A 26993-nucleotide genomic window follows, 5' to 3' on the forward strand; every position below is an offset into this window, starting at 1 on the left:
GATCTGCTAGACAGAGTGCCTGATGAAATATGGATAGAGGTTCATGACATTGTACAAGAGACAGGGATCAAGACGATCCCCAAGAAAAAGAAATGCAAAAAAGCGAAATGGATTTCTGAGGAGGGCTTACAAATATTTGAGAAAAGAAGAGAAGTGAAAAGCAAAGAGAAAAGAAAAGATATACCCATTTGAATGCAGTGTTACAAAGAATAGTAACGAGAGATATTAAAGCCTTCCTCAGTGATCAATGCAAAGAAATAGAGGAAAACAATAGAATGGGAAAGACTAGAGATCTCTTCAAGAAAATTAGCGATACAAGGGAATATTTCATGGAAAGATGCTCACAATAAAGGACAGAAATGTTATGGACCTAACAGAAGCAGAAAATAATAAAAAGAAGTGGCAAGAATACACAGAAGAAGTATACAAAAAGATCTTCACAACCCAGATAATGACGATGGTGTGATCACTCACCTAGAGCCAAACATCCTAGAATGTGAAGTCAAAGTGGGCCTTAGGAAACATCACTACGAACAAAGTTAGTGGAGGTGATGAAATTCCAGTTGAGCTATTTCAAATCCTAAAAGATGATGCTGTGTAAGTGCTGCACTCAATATGCCAGCAAATCTGGAAAACTCAGCAGTGGCCACAGGACTGGAAAACGTGTTTTCATTCCAACCCCAAAGAAAGGCAATGCCAAAGAATGCTCAAACTCCTGCACAACTGCACTCATCTCACACACTAGTAAAGTAGTGCTCAAAATTCTCCAAGCCAGGCTTCAACAGTACGTGAACCATGAACTTCCAGATGTTCAAGCTGCTTTTTAAAAAGGCAGAGGAACCAGAGATCAAATTGCCAACATCCGCTGGATTATCAGAAAAGCAAGAGAGTTCCAGAAAACATCCATTTCTGCTTTATTAACCATGGCAAAGCCTTTGACTATGTGGATCACAATAAACTGTGGAAAATTCTTAAAAAGATGGGAATACCAGACCACTGACATGCCTCTTGAGAAATCTGTTTGCAGGCCAGGAAGCAACAGTTAGAACTGGACATGGAACAACAGACTGGTTCAAAATAGTAAAAGGAGTACATCAAGGCTGGATATTGTTACCTTGCTTATTTAACTTATGTGCAGAGGACATCATGAGAAACACTGGACTGGTTGAAGCACAAATTGAAATCAAGATTGCTGGGAGAAATATCAATAACCTCAGATATGCATATGACACTACCCTTATGGCAGAAAGTGAAGAAGAACTAAAGAGCCTCTTGATGAAAGTGAAAGAGGAAAGTGAAAATGTTGGCTTAAAGCTCAACATTCAGAAAACTAAGATCATGGCATCTGGTCCCACCAATTTCTGTCAAATAGATGGGGCGTGCTGCAGTCCAATGACGTGCGACTGAACTGAACTTATAATATAAATATTGATTAATTTGATGTTGTATTGTAAGTCCCTTAGTTCAGTTCAGTTCAGTCACTCAGTCGTGTCCGAGTCTTTGTGACCCCATGAACTGCAGCACCACAGGCCTCCCTGTCCATCACCAACTGCCGGAGTCCACCCAAACCCATGTCCATTGAGTTGGTGATGCCATCCCACCATCTCATCCTCTGTCGTCCCCTTCTCTTCTTGCCCTCAATCTTTTCCAGCATCAGGGTCTTTTCAAATGAGTCAGCTCTTTGCATCAGGTGGCCAAATATTGGAGTTTCAGCTTTAATATCGGTCCTTCAAATGAACACCCAGGATTGATCTCCTTTAGGATGGACTGGTTGGATCTCCTTGCAGTCCAAGGGACTCTCAAGAGTCTTCTCCAACACCGCAGGTCAAAAGCATCAATTCTTCGGTGCTCAGCTTTCTTTATAGTCCAACTCACATCCATGCATGACCACTGGAAAAACCATTTCGGACCTTTGTTGACAAAGTAGTGTCTCTGCTTTTTAATATGCTGTCTATGTGGTCATAATTTTTCTTCCAAAGTGTAAGTGTCTTTTAATTTCATGGCTGCAATCACCATCTGCAGTGATTTTGGAGCCCAAAAAAAACACAAAGTCTGACACTGTTTCCACTGTTTCCCCATCTATTTGCCATGAAGTGTTGGGACCGGATGCCATGATCTTAGTTTTCTGAATGTTGAGCTTTAAGCCAACTTTTTCACTCTCCTCTTTCACTTTCAAGAGACTCTTTAGTACTTCTTCACTTTCTGCTGTAGGGGTTGTGTCCCCTGCATATCTGAGGTTATTGCTATTTCTCCCGGCAATCTTGATTCCAGCTTGTGTTTCATCCAGCCCAGCGTTTCTCATGATGTAGTCTGCATATAAATTAAACGATCAGGGTGACAATATACAGCCTTGATGTACTCCTTTTCCTATTTGGAACCAGTCTGTTGTTCCATGTCCAGTTCTAACTGTTGCTTCCTGACCTGCATACAGGTTTCTCAAGACCCTTAAGCTATCCTCATTCTTTCTACTTTTTCTGATTGAATGAATTCCACTGCCATGTATTCAAATTAGGTGATATATTCTTCAACTTAATCCAATTTGCAGTTTATCTCCTAAAGTGATTTTTTTTTCAGTTATTGTATTCCTCATCTCTCTGACTTCTCTTTGGTACTTTGAAGTATTTTATATTTCCTTGTTGACATTCTCATTTTGTTCATTAATTATTCCCATGACCTTAATGAGCATCTTTATAACTGTTATTTTGAACTCTCTATTCAGTAAATCATTTATCTCCATTTTATTAAGATTTTCTTCTAGAGATTTATGTTGTTCTTTTGTTTGGAAAATATTACTTTTATTATTATTTTTTCTTGACCCTCTCTGTTGGTTTCTGCTCACTAGATAAAATAGTCACCTCTCCTAGTCTAGAAAAATTCAGCTTGTGTAGGAGATGAGCCTAGTCAATCAGCCTTGACTAAGCTCCTTATTGTCTCTCAAAGCTATGTGATTGTCCTAGCTGCCTTCTTTTTTCTTAATGGTCCCAAGTAGTTGAGGATTTGACAATACTTGCCAGTCTCTTAAAGAAGAATATCATAGTCAGCACCTACATGCAGTCCAATTATAAGTTTGACCTTTAGGCAGTGCCTTATAAGTATGCTGTCAAATTCATTTCAGGGAAAAGACTGGGAAATGAGTATTTTTCCTATACCTTCTATGTTGAGTCCTGAAGGGGTAGCCCAGTGAATACTGTCATGTACACTTGTTAAGACCTTCTTTGTTGACTGCTGAAGTCCTGTAGAACTTGTGAATGCAAGGTCTGTTTGCTGTCAGATTGAGTAGTCCTGTTGATGGGAGCAGCAAAAGGTGGAATAACAGGCATCTGTACAACCTCCTTCTAGAGATGTGTTGATAACCTGGTTTTACACTTGGAACAAGGAGGGATAAGTGACATAAATGCCCATTGACTCCACTGGGCTCTGTGGATGATCACAGTCAAACCCCAGATGTGTGCAGCCAGATCCTTTGAGGAGGAACTCTTAGGCAGCAGTTTGTAAAGTAAATCCCCTTCCAGGGAAAACTGGGAGATAGGAGTTTGTCTGCTCTCTTTGTGCTCAGGCCTGTGATGGTAGGTGCAGTGAGTACTCATGTGCCTATTAAGAATGACTTCTTTGATTTCTATAGACTTGTGGGTCATGTGCCTGCATGCACCATTGTCTTTTGCACCTGGGGTTTTTTGAGGGTTGTTTCTTGAATTGCAGCCTTAAAAACTGGTGTGTTAAATATGTGCTCCAAATCCTTCTATCTTTATGTCGAAACTGAAAGTTGGGGATTCTCTCCTGATTCTATCTGTGGGCTACACTGAGGGTAGTGTTTATGAAAAGAGTGTGTCTCACCCTTGTCAACTTATATCTATGTCAATATTTTCTCAGTTGCCTAATGTGTAGGAGTCACTCAGCTAGTGTGTGCATTTCCCTCAGAGGAATAGCTCTGTTTGTGTGTCTGTAGGAGAAAGGAAGTTCAGTGGTTTCCTGAGTCTCCATCTTAATCCCTCCAACTAAATTGGTATTTTCTACTTCGTGTATTATTGCTGTGTGCTGTGCTTAGTACCTCAGCTGTGTCCAACTATTTGCAACCCCACGGATTGTAGCCTGCCAGGATCCTTTGTCCACGGGGATTCTCCAGGCAAGAATACTGGTGTGAGTTGCTATGCTCTCCTCCAGGGGATTTTCCCAACCAAGGAATTGAACCCATGTCTCTTGCATTTCAGACAGATTCTTTACTGTATGAGCCACCAGGGAAGCCCAAGAATGCTGGAATGGGTAGTCTATCCCTTCTCCAGGAGATCTTCCCAACCCGGAAATTGAGCTGGTGAGTCCTACATTGCAGGTGGATTCTTTACAACTGAGTTACCAGGGAAGCTATTATATAATAACTTGAATATGGTGTCATCTGCTAGGGTTGTTTAGTATAGGCTGTTATACCCTTTAGGAGAATTATTAATTCTTCTAATTTTTCATTGGTTTGTCAATGTCAGCAGTTTCTTTTTGGCGTGATAATCTATAGCATATTGTCGTCTGTTTTCCCTTCTGAATTCCATGTTTGGAAAGAACAGATGTTATTAAAACCCTCTATTTGCTAGAATCTCCTTGTATATTGTCATTGTGACATTATATGTCACATAAATAAATGTCTCTCTTTTTCTCATATGGTGATTAATATCAAGATATATTTGCTTTAAGATTTACATTTTTATAAAATATATTAAAGCATCCTGACTATGGGGCTACTAAAAACAATGAAAAAAAGTCAAAATTTCCCAGTATTTTCATGATAATATTAAGTAACAAAATTGTACTTTATTCAAGAAACACAATGCAATAAGACTTTACAGTTTATGGCTTCATTTAATAGCCCAAATTCATAGTGAAACCTAGTTCATTAAAGACTTAAAATTCTTGTCTCAAAGTGTGATGGACTCTTTGCTACATAAAAAGAGTAGATGAATATGTATCCCTTTCGTAGTCTTCAGTTCTTTTCCTGCTTTAAGCACAAGATCCTCATCAAGGAAATGTACAGTGGAAAAGAGAAAACACATTCTTAACTTCTCTAGGATAAACCACTTTTGAGATTAAGCCATTAGAGGTAGATGATACTAAATAATTCAAGGACACTGACCCTCTGCATGGTCAGTTTTCCCCCACACTTCCAAAATTAGCAAGAAATACTTGAGCTTTGCCAAGAAATCTAAAAGAACTTGCCTTACACCTTTAAGAATTTTATACTAGTACCTGTATCTTGTTCAGTAAACATCTATATATACATGAAAAGTTGACATAAGTAAAATAATTTGAATTCCTTTCAACAAAAGGGTTCCTTAAATAACCATTTCAAACATTTTTTTTAAATAAAATTAAAAAACATGGGTCATCAGTTTTAATCATTCTTATCATACCCCAAAGTATTGGCAACTTTTATCCATAGAGTAGCACGTTTATCATTTACACAGAGAAAAGGCCATTATTTAATTTGCCAAGTAATATCACAGTAAAATGAGCATTATAATTAGTTTTGACGATCACTTTGGCAAATATAAAGCTAACCTTCATTAAAAAATATTGAATTAGAAATAAAATGATCACTTCAATTAATGAAATAAATTTTTTAAAGGCAGGACAAGAAAAATTTAACATAAAATTTTCTTTGCTATTTGAGTACTACCTCCTCCAATTTAGTGTGCACTGTGCATCCACATTGTACAATACATTAACTAGATTCCCTTAGAATACACAGGAATGCCCACTCACCAAGAAAAAAAGAAAAAAAAGCAATTTCTACCTGGCAACCAGCAAGATAACTACTTAGGAGATTAGGAGATAACATTCCTTTCTCAATTTTGTGAAAGATCATAATGACTCATTGCCCTATTGGACTATGAGACGGACACAATGAACATGAATTTGAGAAAACTCTGGGAGATAGTAAAGGACAGAGGAGCATAGTGTACTGTAGTAACAGGTGGCGGATTTCAAACATGGCTTAGTGACTGAACAACAACAATCTGTCAATGTGTATGACTCCTTGCCACCCCATGAACTGTAGCCCACCAGGTAACTCTGTCCATGGGGTTTTCCAGGCAGGAATACATTTCGTTTTCCAAGGGATCTTCCCAGATCAGTGATTGAAACCCCATCTCCTGCACTGGAAGGCAGATTCTTAACCACTGAACCACCAGAAAAGCTCATATGAATATGTTAGTTGGATGTGTAACTCTTTAACTCAAAAACTTACACTTTTACCTCTAAGTTGTGCAGAAAATCGTGTTGCTTTGACCTCTAATGGGAAGAACAGTCCTCAAAGATTTCTGAAATACTATCCCCTAGGTCATTATCCTTCATATAGTCTTAAATAAAATTCTCCATTTCTTAATAAAGTTTTTTGTGAACACATAAAAGTGTCATTTTATGTGTTGTAAAACAGCTTAATAGGTAATGTAGTTTAACAATTTATTACAGTATTATTTTAAGGTGCGGCTAACATGATCTTGACTGTCTGAACAATTTTTATGAAAAATAGAAAATAAAGAGTTCTTACCAAGTTTGCAATGATATAATGGTAGCCTTTAACATGCTTTCCAACACTCACAATCTGTGAAGATATAAAAAAATACGAGGTAACAAATTTAATTCGACTGAATGATTATGCTTTTAAAAAAGACGAATTTTAACTATTGCAGCATAATTTCACATGGAAATATGATAAGAAAATAATATATTAATAATTTTTCTTGTAAAAGTTATTTATTCTAATAAAAAGTAATTCATAAGCCACATTAGAAATTAAGTGGTTTAAGTAAAAAAAATTCAATCACATTGTATAAATGCCAAAAATTTCATTATATATTGTTCAGAAAACTACTATGCTATAATTCCCTCAATGAGAATGACAATGCTATGAAAGAAACCAATAGTTTGCATGTATTTCTAAAAAAGAATAGTTCAACATAAGAAAAATTATTTTGGTTTAAATAATTTAGATGTACTTAATTTACTGATAATTTACAGGAATTCATGATAGACTGTTAGATATTTTCAACTGGTGAGAATGATTTTCTCTGAGTAGATTGGATTGTTGTCCTGAAAAGCAGTAAAGATTTTTCTAAGGCACAGTATCTCTCTTTAGATACTGTGAATACTTAGTTAATTCCCACTCACCTGTGGATGTAGCAATAGTTTACTATAATAAAAAGAATAAGGATAAAACAACATCAAAAGACATTTACTTCTGCTAGATTTATTTTTTCAATGAATATTTTTAGGAATGTTTAGAAAATTAGGAATAAGAAATTTTAGGAAAAAGTAATTCAATTTTTTTAAAAGTATAACTTTATTTCTATATTAGAAATTCAAATTCTTATTTTGTAATGCTGCAATTCCTTTTTAGAGAAAAATTTAATGGCAATTACTAATGAGCTGTTTTGTAGACTCATTGGTATCTTCAAAGGTAATAATAAAATATATTTTCATATACTTTTATCATTAAAGAAAAACACTGAATTTTTTTGTAGTTTAACATCTCCTAAAATAATTTTTTTATAAATTAGTGATGTGTATGAAACACAGGAAAGCTATTTTATTTATTATATTTTTCAAGATAGCAGAAGTAGCTTTATTCTGAAGCTTGCACAGCATTGCAGTATTAAAGCATTGGTTATATCCAGTATTTCAAAAGTTTCCATATGAGTTTTACAAGTTTAGTTACTAAAAAATATTTAATTTAATGAAATGTTTAGATAATCCCTGAAATGTTTAAGCAAAACTTCAATCAGATATTCCTTGTAAAAATTACTGTTAGTAAGTACCAGCTTATTCCATATAGTATTTGTGAACTAGGGGGCTATGATATTGTTCTCATTTTCATTCTTATTCAGTCCACATAACCACACTTTCATGCAGGTGTAAAATTTATTCCTGAGAGATTGAGGTTAATTTGTGCAGGATTGACACATTGCAAGCTGGCCAGCACCAGAAACAATTTATCATATTTAAGGATTGAGGAAGAAAGCATCTGGAAGCCAAAGATACACTAACTGAGACTTTACATTCTACTTCAATCCTTGGTTGGCTTTTAACCAGAGCCAAGTTGACCTCATATAAGTCCCCTCTGTTTTAAACTCCCACCTGCTCTTTCTTCTCCTATCAATCTACTTTCCAAACCTATTTTCTATTTTCCAAAGTCTAATCCATTTAAAAAAAAATTATGGAGTATAGTTGATTTAAAATGTTGTGTTAGCTTTTGCTGTATAGCAAAGGGAATTAGTTATACATATATATTTATCCACTCTTTAGATTCTTTTCCCACATAGGTCAATACAGAGTATTGAGAAGAGTTCCCTGTGCTACACAGTAGGTATTTACTATTTATATATGTTGCTGCTGCTGCTAAGTCGCTTCAGTCGTGTCCAACTCTGTGCGACCCCAGAGACGGCAGCCCACCAGGCTCCGCCATCCCTGGGATTCTCCAGGCAAGAATACTGGAGTGGGTTGCCATTTCCTTCTTCAGTGCATGAACAGGAAAAGTGAAAGTGAAGTCGCTCAGTCATGTCTGACTCTTAGCGACCCCATGGACTACAGCCTACCAGGCTCCTCCGTCCATGGGATTTTCCAGGCAAGAGTACTGGAGTGGGGTGCCATTGCCTTCTCCGACTATTTATATATAGCACTGCGTATATGTCAATCCCAATCTCCCAATTGCATGGGCGTAAACCCAGGTAACCATAAATTTATTTTCTACACTTTATTTCTGTTTTGTAAAAGAGTTCATTTGTACTATTTTTTTTTGTTTCAGATTCTACATATAAGCAATATCATATGATATTTACCCTCCCCTGTCTGATTTACTTTATTCAGTATGACAATCTCTAGGTCCATCCATGTTACTGCAAATAGCGTTATTTTTTTCTTTTTCTTGGCTAAGTAATATTCCATTGTATACGTGCCACATCTTATTTATTCATTCCTCTGTTGGTGGACATTTAGACTGTTTCATGTCCTAGCTATTGTAAATAATCCTGCAATGAAAACTTGAGTACATGTATCTCTCTGAATTATAGTTTATCTCTGAGTATATGCCCAGGAGTGGGATTGTTGGATTATATGGTAGCTCTAGTTTTAATTTTTTGAAAAGCCTCTTTACTGTTTTCCACAGGGGTTGCACCAATTTTCATTTCAACAGTGTAGGGATATTATCTTTTCTCCATATCCACTGCAGCACTTATTGTCTGTGGATTTTTTGATGATGGCCATTCAGACCATTGTGAGATGATACCTCATTGTAGTTTTGATTTATATTTCTCTAATAATTAGTGATGTTGAGCAACTTTTTATATGATTTTGGCCACCGGTATGTATTCTTTGAGGAAATATTTATTTAGATCTTCCACCCATATTTTGACTGGGCTGTTTCTCTTTTGATATTCAACTGTGTGAGCTCTTTGTATTTATTGAGGATTAAATCTTTGTCATTTACTTCATTTCAAATATTTTCTCCAGTTTTGAGGATTGTCTTTTCGTTTTGCTATGGCTTCCTTTGCTGTGAAAAAGCTTTAAAGTTTAATTAGGTCTCATTTGTTTATTTTTATTTCCATTACTCTAAGATCAGTTCAGTTAATAATAATTCGCTCCATCATGTCTGACCCTTTGTGACCCCATGAACCGCAGCACCACAGGCCTCCCTGTCCATCACCAACTGCCAGAGTCCACCCAAACCCATGTCCATTGAATCGGTGATGCCATCCAACCATCTCATCCTCTGTTGTCCCCTTCTCTTCCTGCCCTCAATCTTTCCCATTATCAGGGTCTTTTCGAATGAGTCAGCTCTTTGCATCAGGTGGCCAAATATTGGAGTTTCATCTTTAATATCAGTCCTACCAATGAACACCCAGGACTGATCTCCTTTAGGATGGACTGGTTGAATCTCCCTGCAGTCCAAGGGGCTCTCAAGAGTCTTTTCCACCACCACAGTTCAAAAGCATCAATTCTTCTGCACTCAGCTTTTTTTATAGCCCAACTCTCACAACCATACATGACTACTGGAAAAACCATAGCCTTGACGAGATGGACCTTTGTTGGCAAAGTAATGTCTCTACTTTTTAATATGGTGGCTAGGTTGGTCATAACTTTCCTTCTAAGGAGTAAGTGTCTTTTAATTTCATGGCTACAATCACCATCTGCAGTGATTTTGGAGCCCAAAAAACAAAGTCAGCCACTGTTTTCCCATCTATTTGCCATGAAGTGATGGCACCTGATGCCATGATCTTAGTTTTCTGAATGTTGAGCTTTAAGCCAACTTTTTCACTCTCCTCTTTCACTTTCATCAAGAGGCTCTTTGGTTCTTCTTCACTTTCTGCCATAAAGGTGGTGTCATCTGCATATCTTAAGTTATTGATATTTCTCCCAGAAATCTTGATTCCAGATTGTGCTTCTTCCAGCCCAGAGTTTCTCATGATGTACTCAGCATATAAGTTAAATAAGCAAGGTGACAATATACAACCTTGACGTACTCCTTTTCCTATTTGGAACCAGTCTGTTGTTCCATGTCCAGTTCTAAGTGTTGCTTCCTGACCTGCATACAGGTTTCTCAAGAGGCAGGTCAGACGGTCTGGTATTCCCATCTCTTTCAGAATTTTCCACAGTTGATTATGATCCACACAATCCACAGTCCACAGTCAAAGGCTTTGGCATAGTCAATAAAGCAGAAATAGATGTTTTTCTGAAACTCTCTTGCTTTTTCGATGACCCAGTGGATGTTGGCAATTTGATCTCTGGTTCCTCTGCCTTTTCTAAAACCAGCTTGAATATCTGGAAGTTCATGGTTCATGTGTTGTTGAAGCCTGGTTTGGAGACTTTTGAGCATTACTTTACTAGCGTGTGAGATGAGTGCAATTGTGTGGTAGTTTGAGCATTCTTTGGCATTGCCTCTGTTTGGGATCGGAATGAAAACTGAACTCTTCTAGTCCTGTGGCCACTGCTGAGTTTTCCAAATTTGCTGACATATTGACTGCAGCATTTTCACAACATCATCTTTTAGGGTTTGAAATAGCTCTACTGGAATTCCATCACCTCCACTAGCTTTGTTCCATTACTCCAAGAGGTGGATAAAAAAAAAAAAAAATCTTGTTGCATTTAAGTCAGAGAGTGCTGTGGCTATGTTTTCCTCTTAGAGTTTTATAGTATCTGGCATTTCAATTAGGTCTTTAATCCATTTTGAGTTTATTTTTGTGTGCGGTGTTAGGGAGTGTTTAAATTTCATCCATTTACACGTATCTGCCCAGTTTTCCCAGCACCGCTTATAAAAGAGGCTGTCTTTTCTCTATTATATATTTTTTCCTTCTTTGTCATAGATTAGGTGACCATAGGTGCATGGGTTTATCGCTGAACTTTCTATCTTGTCCCATTGGTCTATATTTCTGTTTTTCTGTACATACTGTTTTGATGGACTGTAGCTTTGTAGTATAGTCTGAAGTCAGGGAGACTAATTCCTCCAGCTATCATTCTTTCTAAAGATTCCTTTTGCTATTTAGGGTCTCTGGTGTTTCAGTAAAAATTGTAGAATATTTTGCTACAAGTCTATGAAAGTTGCCATTGATAACTTAATAGGGATTGCGTTAAATCTGTATATTGCTTTGGGTACTATAGTCATTTTAACAATATTGATTCTTCAAATCCAGGAACATGGTATATCTTTACATTTATTAGTGTCATTTTTTATTTATTTCATCAATATCTTACAGTTTTTTGAATATAGTTCTTTTGCCTCATTTAGTAAGTTTGTTCCTAGGTATTTTATTTTTAATACAAGAACAAATGGGATTGTAATTTCTCCTTTTGATCTTTTATTAGTGTATAGAAATCTAATACATTTCTGTGTATTAATTTTGCATCCTACAACCTCCCCAAATTCGTTGATGAGCTTTAGTAAGTTTTGGTAGTATCCTTAAGATTTTTCTACGTGTAGTATTATGTCATTTGCAAACACTAACATTTTTACTTCTGTCCCAACTTAGACTTCTTATATTTCTTATTCCTCTCTGATTGCCATGTCTAGGACTTCCACAACTATGTTGAGTAAAAGCAGTAAAAGTGTATATCCTTGTCTTGTCCCTAATCCTAGAGGGAATGCTTTCAGGTTTTCACTATTGAAAATGATGTTTGCTGTGGTTTTTTATCATATACAACCTTTATTATGGTGGGTATGTTTTCTTGATGTCCACTTTCTGGAGAGTTTTTTTTTTTTCTTTTTTAGTGATAGTGGCCTGTAATTTTCTTTTTTGTGTGTGATATCTTAGTCTGCTTTTGGTATCAGAATGATGGTGGCCTCCTGAATGTGCTTCAGAGTGTTTCTTTGTCTGCAATTTTTTGGAAGAGTTTGAGAAGGATATGCATTAGCTCTTCTCTTAGTACTTGATAGAATTAGCCTGTGATGCCATCAGGTCCTGGACTTTTGTTTGTTGGAAAATTTTAATCATAGTTTCAATGCCAGTGCTTGTGATTTGTCTGTTCATATTTTCTATTTATTCCTGATTCAGTCTTGGAAGGTTGCACTTTTCTAAGAGCTTGTCCATTTCTTCCAGGTGGTTCATTTCATTGGCATATGGTTTCTTATAGTATTCTCTTATTATCTTTTATTTCTGCAGTGTCAATTCTAACTTCTTCTTTTTCATTTATATTTTGCTAATTTTATTTCTCTCCTTTTTTTCTTGTGTCTGGCAATGTCAACAACACATTTGGCCCAAGAACTGCTAACGAACTTAACAGTGCAGTGGTGATTCAAGAAGTTTTGCAAAGGAGACAAGAGCCTTGAAGATGAGGAGCATACTAGCAAGCCATTGGAAGTTGACAATGACCAACTGAGAGTCATCATCATCAAAGCTGATCCACTTTCTATTACATGAGAAGTTTCTGGAGAACTCAGTGCTGACTATTTTATGGCCATTCAGCATTTGAAGCAAATTGGAAAGGTGAAGAAGTGCAATCAGTGGTGCCTCATGAGCTGACCAGAAACAAACTAAAAAAAAAAAGTGTTTTAAAATGTTGTCTTCTCTTATTCTACACAATTAGCAATGAACCATTTCTCAATCAAATTGTGATGTGTAATGAAAAATTGATTTTATGACAATTGACAACAACCAACTCAGTGGTTGGGCCAAGAAGAAACTCCAAAGCACTTCCCAAAGCTAACCATGCTCCTCCCCCCCCCCCAAATGGTCATGGTCACTGGTGGTCTGCTGCTAGTCTGATCCACTACAACTTTCTGAATCCCAGGGAAACCACTACATCTGAGAAGCATGCTCAGCAAATAGACGAGATACACTGAAAACTGCAGTGCCTACAGCTGGCATTGATCAACAGAATGGACACAATTCTTCTCCATTACAATGCCCGACCACACATCACACAACCAGTGCTTCAAAAGTTGAACAAATTGGGCTACAAGTTTTTGCCTCATCTGACATATTGACCTAACTTCTTGCCAACCTTCTACCACTTCTTCAAGCATCTGGACATCTTTTTTTCAGGGAAAAATCTTCTACAACCAGCAGGATGCAGAAAATTCTTTCCAAGAATTTGTTGATTCCTAAAGCATGGACTTTTATGCTACAGGTAAGAAACAAGCTTATTTCTCACTAGCAAAAAATGTGTTGATTGTAATGATTCCTATTTTGATTAATAAAGATGCATTTGAGCCTAGTTTTGATGATTTAAAATTCAAGGTCTAAAACTACAATTACTTTTGGGCCAAACTTAATAATAACTTCGGTTTTTGTTGTTTTTGATCTTCTTCTATATCTAGTTGCTTTAGATATAAGGTAGGTTGTTTATCTGAGATTTTTCTTGTTTCCTGAGGTATTCTATAGCTATAAACTTCCATCTTAGAACTACTATTGCTGTGTTCCATAGGTTTTGTCATTTATTTGCAGGTATTTTTAAAATTTCCTCGTTGATTTCTTCAGTGATCCATTGGTTGTTTAGTAACATATCATTTAGCCTCTATGTGTCCTTAAAATTATATATATATATATATATATATATACACATATATATATATATATATATATATAAATTACCTCTTTCCTGTAATTGTTTTCCTATTTTTATAGTGTTGTGGTCAGAAAAATGTTTGATATGATTTCAATTTTCTTAAACTTGATTTGTGACCCAGGATGTGATCTATCCTGGAAAATGTCTCATGTGCACTTGAGAAGAAAGTGTATTGTGCTGCTTTCTGATGGAATGCCCTATAAATATCAAAGTCTATCTGGTTTAATGTGTCGTTTAGGGCTTGTGTTTCCTTATTAAATTTTCTCTGTGGATGATCTGTCCATTGGTGTAAATGGGATGAAAAAGTACCCACTGTTATTGTATTACTGTCAATTTCTCTTTTTATGGATGTTAGGTTTTGCCCTCTTTATTGAAGTGCTCCTTTGTTGGGTGCATATATATTTACAATTGTTATATCTTCTTTCTAGATTGGCCCATTGATCATTATACAGTGTCCTTCCTTGTGTCTCACAGCAGTTTGTAAGTCTATTGTCTCTAATATGAGTATTGCTACTCAATCTTTTTTTTCAAGTTCCATTTGCATGGAATAATTTCCCACCCTCTCACTTTCAGTCTGTATGTGTCTTCAGGTCTGATGTGGGTCTTTTGTAGACAGCATATGTATGAGCCTAGTTTTTGTATCTATTCAGCCTTTTGGTTGAAACCTTTAATCCATTCACATTTAAGGTAATTGTCGATAAGAATGTTCCTACTGTCACTTTCCTTAACTGCTTTGGGTTTCTTTATAGGTGTTTTTCCTTCCATTTCTCTTTTGTTCTCTTCTCTTGTGGTTTGATGACCATTTTAAGTGCTGCAAACACAGCACTTAAAATGGGTTGTTTTTTCTTTATGTGTACCTACTGTAGTTTTTTGGTTTGCATTTCCCATGTGGTTTTGATTTAGCAGTCTATATACAAACAAGGTTGTTTTAGGTTGCTGATATCTTAATTTCAAGTGCAATTCCCATTTCCTGAATTTATACCCTGTTTTTCTTATGATTGCTTGTTTTGATAGTATATTTGTGTGTCAGTGGTTTCCTACTTTTATTGTATAATTTTTCCTTTAGTAGTGAGTTTTCCCATTTGTAATTTTCTTGTTTCCAATTGTGGCCTCTTTATTTCCCTTCCTACTGAAGTTCCTCTAGGATTTGTTGTAATGCTATTCTAGTGATGATGAATTCTCTTAGCTTTTGCTTATGTTGAAAGTTGTTGATTTCTCTATAGTATCTGAATGAAAGCCTTGCTGGGTAGAGTATTTTTGGTTGTAGGTTTTTCCCTTTCATCATTTGAAACATATTGTACCACTTGCTTCTGACCTGCAGAGTTTTTGCTTAAAAATCAACTGATAACCTTATAGGTATTCCCTTTTATATTATTTGTTGCTTTTCTCTTGTTACTTCTAATATTTTTCCTTGTGTTTAATTTTTGACTGTTTGATTAATATGCATCTTGGCGTGCTCCTCCTTGAGTTTATCTTTTATAGGACTCTCTGCACCTCCTGCACTTGGGTGACTATTTCCTTTCCCATGTTAGGGAGGTTTTTGACTATAACTCTTCAGTTTTTGTTTGTGGTCCTTTCGCCTCTTTTCTGGGCACCTTATAACATGAATGTTGCATTTAACGTTGTCCCAGAGGCCTTTGAGATTATTCTCATTTCTTTTCATCCTTTTTTCTTTATTCTATTCCATGGCAGTTATTTTCACCACTCTGTCTGACTCATTTATTTATTTTTCTGCCTCAGTTATTCTACTATTGATTCCATATAATGCATTTTAAAATTTTTACTATTGTGTCATTCATCTCTTTTTGTCTCTCTTTTAAATCTTTTATTTCTTTGTTAATCATTTATTTTATCTCTTTGGTCTGTACTTCCATTCTTTTTTGAGATCTTGGATCATCTTTACTATAATTACTCTGAATTCTTTCCTTAGTATATTGCCTATACCATTTTAATTTCATTTTTCATGTAGGTTTTTATCTTGCTGCTTCATCAGCAACACATTTCCCTGTCATTTCATTTTGTCATTACCTTAACTGTTTGTGGTCTCGTTTCCACAGGCTGAATGGTTGTAGTTCTTGTTGTTTCTGGTGACTGACCCCTGGTAGGTGATGTTGGTCCAGGGGCTTGTGTTTGCTTCCTGATGGGGGGGGGGGGCTGGTGCTTTCCCTTTTGTAGGTAGAGTTGAGTCTTGCCCCATGGGTGGGCAGGGACATGTCAACAGGTGCATTTTGGTGTGCTTGTGAGCTTAGTAAGACTTTAGGCAGCCTATCTAATTATGGGCACAACGTATTCTTGTCTTGTTAGTGTTTTGGTATAAGGCATTCCAGCACTGGATCCTGTAGGCTGTTGGGCAGGGTCAGGTGTTGGCATCAAAATGGGGACCTCCTGGAGATCTCATCCCAAGTAATATTCTCTGGAGCCTCTGCTACCAATGTCCTCATCTCCCTGGTGAACTGCAGCTAGAGTCTTCTGCCTCTCCAGGAGACTTTCCAAGACACATAAATTAGTCTAACACCAGTTCATCTGGAGGTATTTTCTTTTTGTGCTGAGTCCCAGTGTCTGTGATAACTTCTGTGTGCCCTCCAAGAGTTGAGTATCTGTTTCCCCCAGCCCTATGGGTCTCTTGCCTCAAATCCTGCTGGTGTTCAAAACTAAATGCTTCAGGGGTTCCTTCTTGTAATTCCAGACCTTCAGACAGTCTTGAAGGGTTATTTTTATGTGGGAACATCCCTGTGATGTCTGCTTGGGTTTAAACTTTGTGTGTGTGAGAGAGAGCTGTTTATAATGTGTATGTCCACTACCTCTCCTTAGCATACGCTGGCCATTATTAACTTGATAGGGTGTTTGACTGATGTTGTGGTGACTGGAGCCTGCCCTGGATGTTGAGCAGAACTTCCCCTTTGCTGTTTGTCAGCACCCATCAAGGGTAGTGTCTGCTCCCTAGTCGGCTGAATAGAGACTCTCAGATCTGTCTTTTAGCTGGGTTTCTGACCTGCAGTGTGAGGTAGGTGGGATTGGAACACTTCCTCTGGGAGAGAAGCCACTGAGAATTCCTCCTCTGGAGCTGTTCACCTGAAAGCACGTTCGGTTGTGTCACCTTCCCCTCATTGTATGAACTCACAAGTTAGTTTATTGTTGGCAGTGCTCTTGGCTCCACCTTAATCATGGGTACGCTGGCAATTGACCCTGGTGCCTGTCAGGCATTATTTTCACCAAGACACCAGCATAGATACACTGAAGTCAGGTCCTAGGATTGCAGTAATCATAGATCTGGACCCACTGTGGGCTCTATGGGGGCAGCTCAGATTCTGACCTGGCCCATCCTTTGCATATATGTACTCACAAAATCCAACTACTAAAGCTAGATCCATCTCAGTTGCAAGAGCACTCATTGACTGTTAAGATGTTCTGCAAGCACTGAATTTACAAAGCAGTCATAGGGGTGTAATTCCACAATTTATGAGGAGAGATTTCAGCTTTTCTTCCTTAGTTGCAATGTCCCTGGAGCTCAGCTGGGGTTTCAGCTCAATATCTGCAAATGGGCCACCCACAAGTGTCTGCTCTCAAGGATGTTCCAGAGCTCAAGAGCCTTCCCTAGTGGGGATGGGGTTTTAGTGTGATTTCAGTGGCTGCAGGCACGAGGGAGCTGGCCTTGGTAAGATCCCTTCCTGTTGCCTAGGACAAGCAGGTGCTAGTGTGTGGGGAGAGAGGCTGCAGTGGCAGCCCTTCTCTCTGTGCATCACTCAACACTTGCTCCTTGGAAGGAAAGTTATGACCAACCTAGACAGCATATTAAAAAGCAGAGATATTACTTTGCTGACAAAGGTCCATTTAGTCAAAGCTATGATTTTTCCAGTAGTCATGTATGAACATGAGAATTGTATCATAAAGAAGGCTGAGCACTGAAGAATTGATGCTTTTGAACTGTGGTGTTGGAGAAGACTTTTGAGAGTCCCTTGGACTGCAAGGAGATCCAACCAGTCCATCCTAAAGGAGATCAATCTTGAATATTCATTGGAAGGACTGATGCCGAAGCTGAAACTCTAGTACTTTGGCCACCTGATGAAAAGAGCTGACTCATGAGAAAAGACCCTGTTGCTGGGAAAGATTGAAGGCTGGAGGAGAAGGGGACAACAGAGAATGAGGTGGTTGGATGGCATTGCTGACTCAATGGGCATGAGTTTTAGCAATCTCCAGGAGATGGTGAAGGACCAGGAAACCTGGTGTGCTGCAGTCCATGCATGGGTTGCAAAGAGTTGGATATGACTGAACAACTGAACAACAACAATAGTGCTTCATTTTTATGGTGATTTGCTTTTCCTCCAGGAGCATTCTCAGTTGCAGAGCTACTCTTTTCCATCCCCTCAGTCTGTCTCCTCCCAGCTAACAGTAGTCCTCCCCCTGGGTCTGCTCTCCAGACCCCATTTTTCAGCACCCAGGCCCTGACTACACTGGGGACAAGTGTCTCAGGCTGGGATATGTAAGGCTGTGTTCACACCCTCTGTGTAGGTCTCATTCTACCCTGCCTACAGCGGACTGGTTGCTGTGCTTGCCTCCAAGTTCTTGAATCATCCCTTCTGTCCTAGCTCATCTTCTCTATGCTGAGGGGTCTTTCCCATATGGGGGACCACTCCTCTCCTTCTGCCCCCTTAAGAGTGTGGGTGATATCTCACTTCCTCTCCTCTTCTTTGCCCTTTCTTCTTTCTTCCATCCTACCTGTTTACATAGGGAGCTTTCTTGCCTTTTTGTTGTCTGAGCTCCTCTACTAGTGTTTGTCAGGTGCTCTGTGAGAATTGTTCCATGTGTAGTTGTATTCTTGATGCATTTGTGGGGAAAGAAAAACTACATCCTCCTACTTCTCCACTATCTTGACTTCTCAACCCTTTTATTTTAAATCCAGAATATATAAATTGTGTTGGAAAACAGAGTTTTGAATATATGGTTATTGGTGAAATGGAGTCTCTGCTCATCTCTTCTTTTTGATTACATATAAGACCTTTTTCTTTGTATTAATGATTCTACAGTTTCATTACAATAAGCTTGAATATTTACTTTTTAATTTTTGTTTAATTTATTCAGCATTTTTGTGTTTCCTAAATTTGAGGATTGTATTTCAACAATTTTGGGAAATTCTCAGCCAATATCCCATACACTATCCATTCAAATATACTTTATTTTTGTTTCTAACTGATATTGCAATGTTGGTATCCGTAGCCTTAGGGCCACTTTTATGATAATTTCTCAGTTTCCAGATTCCCAGATCACAGTATGTCCTATAAATTCAAACTACACTCTGCCTAAAGAAAGCTGTAAAGACAAATTCTCACAAAGATATCTCCCTCCCTACATTAAGCCCAGGCCAAGACAAACAATACTTCAATAGTAGATTTTTTTCCTATTCTTTCTCTTTATTAAGGTGTTGCCCTTCAATAGTCTGGCTTTGTAAGGGACTTAAGATCTAACTTATTACCTCGACTGAGCACAAAGTTCCTGTTCTTGGGTGAACATTAAATCCTCAGTCAAGCTACCCAATCTGACAACTTCCTTCAGCACAGTCATCTTTCATTCTTGGTTCCTAAAGATTTTCTTTACTTTCTTGGAAATTCAGCTATGCATTTATAATATTTTATTTAGTATTCCTGCATGTTTTATATTTCCAAATTTATGTAGTCCATAGTTTACCTAAAACTGAACTTACCTTGACAGTATCACCATAAAGATGAGGTCAAGCAACAGATATACTGGAGCATGAACAAGTTCAGTAAATAAGCAGTTTATGGGATGGGGAGGGAGGTGGGAGGGGGGTTCTGGAAGGGGAAAACATGTACACCCATGGTGGATTCATGTCAATGTACGGCAAAACAAATACAATATTGTAAAGTTAAAAAAATAGATAAATAAACTAATTAAAAAATAAACAGTTTAATTACTCATGTTATTGGGTGATGTGAACCCAAATGATTTAGCATGGGCTGAGCAGACTGGAGAGCTCTTATTCTCTGGGAATTTCAGGTACAGCCTGTACAAAGATAATTATCAAGGATGATTGGTACTCATTTGGGAAACTATATAATCGATTATTGACTCTTACTAGAGATTCCTGCTATTTAATCTCAGCATGGTTTGTTGCCACTTAACAATCTGTTATTTATTTCTTTCTATAACTTTTCTCTGCTGTGGCTGTTTAAGCATTTTACATGATCTCTTTAAGCCCACATATTATCCTGCCTCTTGTTTCTCAGCTTGCAATCTCTGTGTGGCTTTAGTCTATAACCTCTGATTTCTATTGAATTTATTTTAAAGTAAAAGCATTTATAAATGTTAGAAAGATATGAGACTAGTGGAAATTCTGCACTAGGTGTCTTCATTAAAAAAAATCATTGTCAGTTCTAGATTGCCTAGCAAAGATCTATAATAAATAAAAGCTTTTGTAATATATTTTCAAGAGTTGAGGACTTAACAAAACCACAAAGAACTGAAAGTGACATAAATCCTGGCAGAAAAGACCTTGTAGAGCTTGATGTGTGCCAATAATCTGGAAGCTGAGAGCTTAAGGAGCAGAAATCTGAAGATTTATTTACTTGGCTGATGATGCTAGAGTGAATATAATTTTTGCTGAACCACATCCTGGCTGAGAAAAAAACAAATATTCTAGACAAACTCTTGCAAAGGCCTCATTGCCTTTGAACACTCACCACCCTATCCTTGTGTGCCCATACCATAAGGTCAGATTTTGGTCTCTCTGCCAAGAATCTAGAACTAGGGTGAAATATCTTTGTGGAAAATAACTTAAGTTATACTCCATAGTAAAGTGTCCTACATTTGTCTAAAGTGTTTTTTTTTTTAATGATTCTGTAAAACTGACAATATCATGGGTATGGTTTTTCATGAATTTCATCATCACAACCAAAGTGAAGACTATCTCTTAAAACAAAAACAACACTCTCCAACATAAATCACAGCAGGATCCTCCATGACTCACCTCTCAGAATACTGGAAATAAAAGCAAAAATAAATGAATGGGACCTAATTAAAATTAAAAGCTTTTGCACAACAAAGGAAACTATAAGCAAGGTGAAAAGACAGCCTTCAGAATGGGAGAAAATAATAGCAAATGAAGCAACAGACAAACAATTACTCTCAAAAATATACAAGCAACTCCTGCAGCTGAATTCCAGAAAAATAAACGACCCAATCAAAAAATGGGCCAAAGAACTAAACAGACATTTCTCCAAAGAAGACATACAGATGGCTAACAAACACATGAAAAGATGCTCAACATCACTCATTATTAGAGAAATGCAAATCAAAACCACAATGAGGTACCATTTCACACCAGTCAGAATGGCTGCTATCCAAAAGTCTACAAGCAATAAATGCTGGAGAGGGTGTGGAGAAAAGGGAACCCTCTTACACTGTTGGTGGGAATGCAAAGTAGTACAGCCACTATGGAGAACAGTGTGGAGATTCCTTAAAAAACTGGGAATAGAACTGCCATATGACCCAGCAATCCCACTGGTGGGCATACACACAGAGGAAACCAGAAATGAAAGAGACACGTGTACCCCAATGTTCATCGTAGCACTGTTTACAATAGCCAGGACATGGAAGCAACCTAGATTTCCATCAGCAGACGAATGGATAAGGAAGCTGTGGTACATATACACAATGGAATATTACTCAGCCATTAAAAAGAATATATTTGAATCAATTCTATTGAGATGGATGAAACTGGAGCCCATTATACAGAGTGAAGTAAGCCAGAAAGAAAAACAACAATACAGTATACTAATGCATAGATATGGAATTTGAAAGATGGTAACGATAACCCTATATGCGAGACAGAATAAGAGACACATGCATAGAACAGTCTCATGGACTCTGAGGGAGAAGGTGAGGGTGGGACCTTCTAAGAGAATAGCATTGAAACATGTATATTATCATATGTGAAACAGAACACCATTCCAGGTTCGATGCATGAGACAAATGCTCAGGGCTGGGACAATGGGATGACCCAGAGGGTTGGGATGGGGAAGGAGGTGGGAGAGGGGTTCAGGATGGGGAACACATGTAAACCCATGGCTGATTCATGTCAATGTATGGCAAAAACCACTACAATATTGTAAAGTAATTAGCCCCCAACTAAAATAAATAAATTTATTAAAAAAACAAAAACAAAAACAAATCTGAGTGATTTGATGTTGGATGCAGACCAAATATCGTGTCTCTGCATTTCTGATGTTATTCTTTCATAAAGAGGGAAATAAACAGCTTGAGGTGAACGATATAAATATAAACTTTCACTATCTTCATACAAGTGTGCTTGGCCAAGTTGTTAAGAGAAAACAACGCCTAGGGTGAGGACTTGGTTGCAATGATTTATTATGGGCTTTCATAGGGACAGAAAAATGTGAGTAGAGGATCTTCATTTCCATTCTTTTCATCTTCTTAAAAGACATAGAGGAAGCATATAAAGAATAATGAACTGTTTGAATTTGTTTGTGTTCTGAAGCATATACAAGTCATATTAATCACATTCTTTCAAAGAAGTTCATCTTTACAAGAATAAAATGCTTATGTGCTGTGTTGTGCCTAGTAGCTCAGTCATGTCTGACTCTTTGCAACCTCATGGACTGTAACCTACCAGGTTCCTCTGTTCATGGGGATTCTCCAGGCAAGAATTCTGGAGTGAGTTGCCATGCCCTTCTCCAGGGTATCTTCCCAACCCAGGAATTGAACCCAGGTCTCTTGCATTGCAGGTGGATTCTTTACCGTCTGAGCCACCAGAGTGACTAATTAATTCCTTTAGTTACTTTTGATTGTTTTTTAGGAAGCAAACAATTGTTTAGAAGTCTTTGGTGCTGGTCAAATAAGTCAGTTATAAAATTGAGCCTATGTATATTAACCTGGTAAAACCCAGGTGCAATCCCAACAATTGTTTTGTTAACAAATTATGGCATCTTTATGACTACGACTTCTAAGTGTTTATTCATTTATTAAACTTAGGGGAAAATGGATACAGGATACTTCCATATTGATCTCACCTTTAAATAAATACAATAAATGTTACCTATGTGTAAGGACTATAAAGTAACTCTGTGCTGCTGTTAAAAGGATATTCATTATCTCACAAGGGTATAAGGTTTAAACAAAAATGACTGAAATGCAGAGCAGAGTAAAGGAAGTGCTGTGTGTCTTAAACAGAAGTGGCATCATTTGGTTAAGACAGCAAGGTAGTTTTAAAGACAGAACAGGTACTAAACAAATATTGACTGAATGGATGGCAAAAGAAGTTTATGAGGTTATAAATGTCAGAAACACTAATATATTGAGATTAATTTGAGCATTCCAAATGAATGATAGTTTGGCCTTCAATCCACAATTTGATTAATTTTGTAATTCTTTATATGTCAATGACTTATAAAGCACTCAGATGTCTTTCTAGATAAAAACAGATTTATATTACCTCAAACTATTATTACAAACCAATGATCATTATACTGAGCACTCTCTTTAAGCTAAAGATCTGCAATGGCACACTCGAGTATGAATGATTTTGGTTTCTCTTTTAATTTGATTTCATAAGTCAGCTTTAAGTTCCTCTCTCAAGAATTAGAATTCAGTGACATGGATAAAACAGTATGGTATATTTGGTAGTGATAGGGACATGATAATTGATAAATGCAGGAAGCATTATAATGAAGGCAGGCACTGTCACTAACACTTTTTAAGTAGACATTCCAAAGTCCCAAATGTCCTCTGAATGTTGATTTTTAAGATGCTTCAAAATACATTATTATTGATAAAAACAAAAACTTTAGTTTGTTTAGTTTACTTCAGTTCCATCAAAGTAAGACATAAAGCAAAGGACTTCAGTAATCAACCTGCAGACTTAAAATGTAACTTATAAGATAACAGCAAGCCCTCAGCATGATGAACAGATGGGGAGAGGAAAATAAGGAATCCCCCGGCAGCCTTCATACAATAACTGAAAGGAGCTGGACAGATACTCTCAACTCTTTTTCCCCACAAGTGAGAAGATTCTGAAATATATATATATATATATATATATATATATATATATATCCTGGTGCACTGGGATGACCCGGAGGGATGGGATGGGGAGGGAGGTGGAAGGGGGGTTCTGGAAGGGGAAATCATGTACACCCACAGTGGATTCATGTCAATGTATGGCAAAACAAATACAATATCATAAAGTTAAAAAATAGAAAATAAACTAATTAAAAAAATAAAAAAAATAGAAATACAAAGGATCATAAGAGACTACTATCAGGAACTATATGCCAATGAAATGGACAACTTGGAAGAAATGGATGATATTCTTAGGAAAGTAACTTTCCAAAAATGAACCAAGAAGAAATAGAAAATCTGAACAGACCCATCACAAGCACGGAAATCGAAACTGTAATCAGAAATCTTCCAACAAACAAAAGCCCAGGACCAAATGGCTTCACAGCTGAATCCTATCAAAAATTTAGCGAAGAGCTACCACCTATCCTACTCAAACTCTTCCAGAAAATTGCAGAGGAAGGTAAACTTCAAACTCATTTTATGAGGCCACCATCACCCTACTACCAAAACCGGACAAAGATGCCACAAAAAAGAAAACTACAGGCCAATATCACTAATGAACATAGATGCAAAAATCCTTAACAAAATCCCAGCAAACAGAATCCAACAACAAAATCCCAGCAAACAGAATCCAACAACATATTAAAAAGATGATACATCATGACCAAGTGGGCTTTATCCCAGGGATACAAGGATTCTTTAATATCCACAAATCAATCAATGTGATACACCACATTAACAAATTGAAAGATAAAAACCATATGATTATCTCAATAGATGCAGAAAAAGCCTTTGACAAAATTCAACATCCATTTATGATAAAAACCCTCCAGAAAGCAGGCATAGAAGGAACATACCTCAACATAATAAAAGCCATATATGATAAACCCATATTCTCAATGGTGAAAAATTGAAAGCATTTCCCCTAAAGTCAGGAAGAAGAGAAGGGTGCCTACTCTCACCACTACTATTCGACCTAGTTTTGGAAATTTTAGCCACAGCAATCAGAGAAGAAAAAGAAATAGAAGGAATCCAGATTGGAAGAGAAGAAATACACCTCTCACTGCTTGCACATGACAAGTTCTTCTGCATAGAAAACCCTAAAGATTCCACCAGAAAATTACTAGAACTAATCAATGAATATAGTAAATTTGCAGCATATAAAATTAACACACAGAAATCCTTTGCATTCCTATACACTAACAATGAGAAAACACAAGGAGAAATTAAGGAAACAGCTCCATTCACCATTGCAAAGAAAAGAATAAAAACTTGGAATATATCTACCTAAAGAAACAAAAGACCTATATATAGAAAACTGCAAAACACTGATAAAAAAATAAAAAATAATAGAAAGAGATGGAGAAATACACCACGTTCATGGATCGGAAGAATCAATATAGTGAAAATGAGTATACTACCCAAAGCAATCTATAGATTCAATGCAATCACTGTCAAGCTACCAACAGTATTTTTTTTTTTTTTTAGCGAACTAGAACAAATAATGTCACAATTTGTATGGAAATACAAAAACCTTGAATAGCCAAAGCAATCTTGAGAAAGAAGAATGGACCTGGAGGAATCAACCCGCCTGACTTCAGGCTATACTACAAAGCTACAGTCATCAAGATAGTATGGTACTGGCACAAAGACAGAAATATAGATCAACGGAATGAAATAGAAAGCCCAGAGATAAATCCACAAACATATGGACATCTTATCTTTGACAAAGGAGGCAAGAATATACAACGGAGAAAAGACAATCTCTTTAACAAGTGGTGCTGGGAAAACTGGTCAACCACCTGTAAAAGAATGAAACTAGAACACTTTCTAACACCATACACAAAAATAAACTCAAAATGGATTAAAGATCTAAGCGTAAGACCAGAAACTTTAAAACTCCTAAAGGAAACATAGACAAAACACTCTCTGACATAAATCACAGTAGGATCCTCTATGACCCGCTTCCCAGAGAAATGGAAATAAAAGCAAAAATAAACAACTGGGACCTAATCAAATTTCAAAGCTTTTGCACAACAAAGGAAACTATAAGCAAGGTGAAAAGACAGCCTTCAAAATGAGAGAAAATAATAGCAAACGAAGCAACTGACAATGAATTAATCTCAAAAATATACAAGCAGCCCATGAAGCTCAATTCTAGAAAAATAAATGACCCAATCAAAAAATGGGCCAAAGAACTAAACAGACATTTCTCTAAAGAAGACATACAGATGGCTAACAAACACAAACACATGAAAAGATGCTCAACATCACTCATTATCAGAGAAATGCAAATCAAAACCACAATGAGATACCATTTCACGCAGGTCTGAATGGCTGCTATCAAAAGCTGTGGTACATATACACAATGGAATATTACTCAGCCATTGAAAAGAATACATTCGAATCGGTTCTAATGAGGTGGATGAAACTGGAGCCTATTATACAGAGTGAAGTAAGCCAAAAAAAAAAAAAAACACCAATACAGTATACTAACACATATATATGGTATTTAGTCAATCAGTAAAGATAAACTTGTATGCGAGACATCAAAAGAGACACAGATAAATAGAACAGTATTATGGACTCTATGGGAGAGGGCGAGGGTGTGATGATATGGGAGAATGGCATGGAAGCATGTAAATTATCGTATGTGAAACGAATCGCCAGTCCAGGTTCGACGCATGATACAGGGTGCTCGAGGCTGGTGCACCGGGATGACCCAGAGGGATGGGATGGGGAGGGAGGTGGTAGGGGGGTTCTGGAAGGGGAACACATGTACACCCATGGTGGATTCATGTTAATGTATGGAAAAACAAATACAATATTGTAAAGTTAAAAAATAGAAAAAAACTAATTAAAAA

At 37.1% G+C, this 26993-nt stretch overlaps 1 protein-coding gene across 10 annotated transcripts in view; it reads right to left on the reverse strand.

The window, feature by feature from the left end:
- GRIA4 (glutamate ionotropic receptor AMPA type subunit 4) overlaps positions 1-26993 on the reverse strand; it is a 622527-nt gene that overhangs the window by 130245 nt on the left and 465289 nt on the right. For all 10 annotated transcript variants that reach the window (XM_081543907.1, XM_081543903.1, XM_081543906.1 and 7 more), the window contains exon 5: positions 6533-6586. In XM_081543907.1, the coding sequence (XP_081400033.1) occupies positions 6533-6586 (54 nt within the window). The remainder of the gene's footprint in view (positions 1-6532; positions 6587-26993) is intronic.

The sequence above is a fragment of the Giraffa tippelskirchi genome, chromosome 11, assembly GCF_054371585.1.
Source record: "Giraffa tippelskirchi isolate mGirTip1 chromosome 11, T2T-mGirTip1v1.2.pri, whole genome shotgun sequence".
Lineage (NCBI taxonomy): Eukaryota > Metazoa > Chordata > Mammalia > Artiodactyla > Giraffidae > Giraffa > Giraffa tippelskirchi.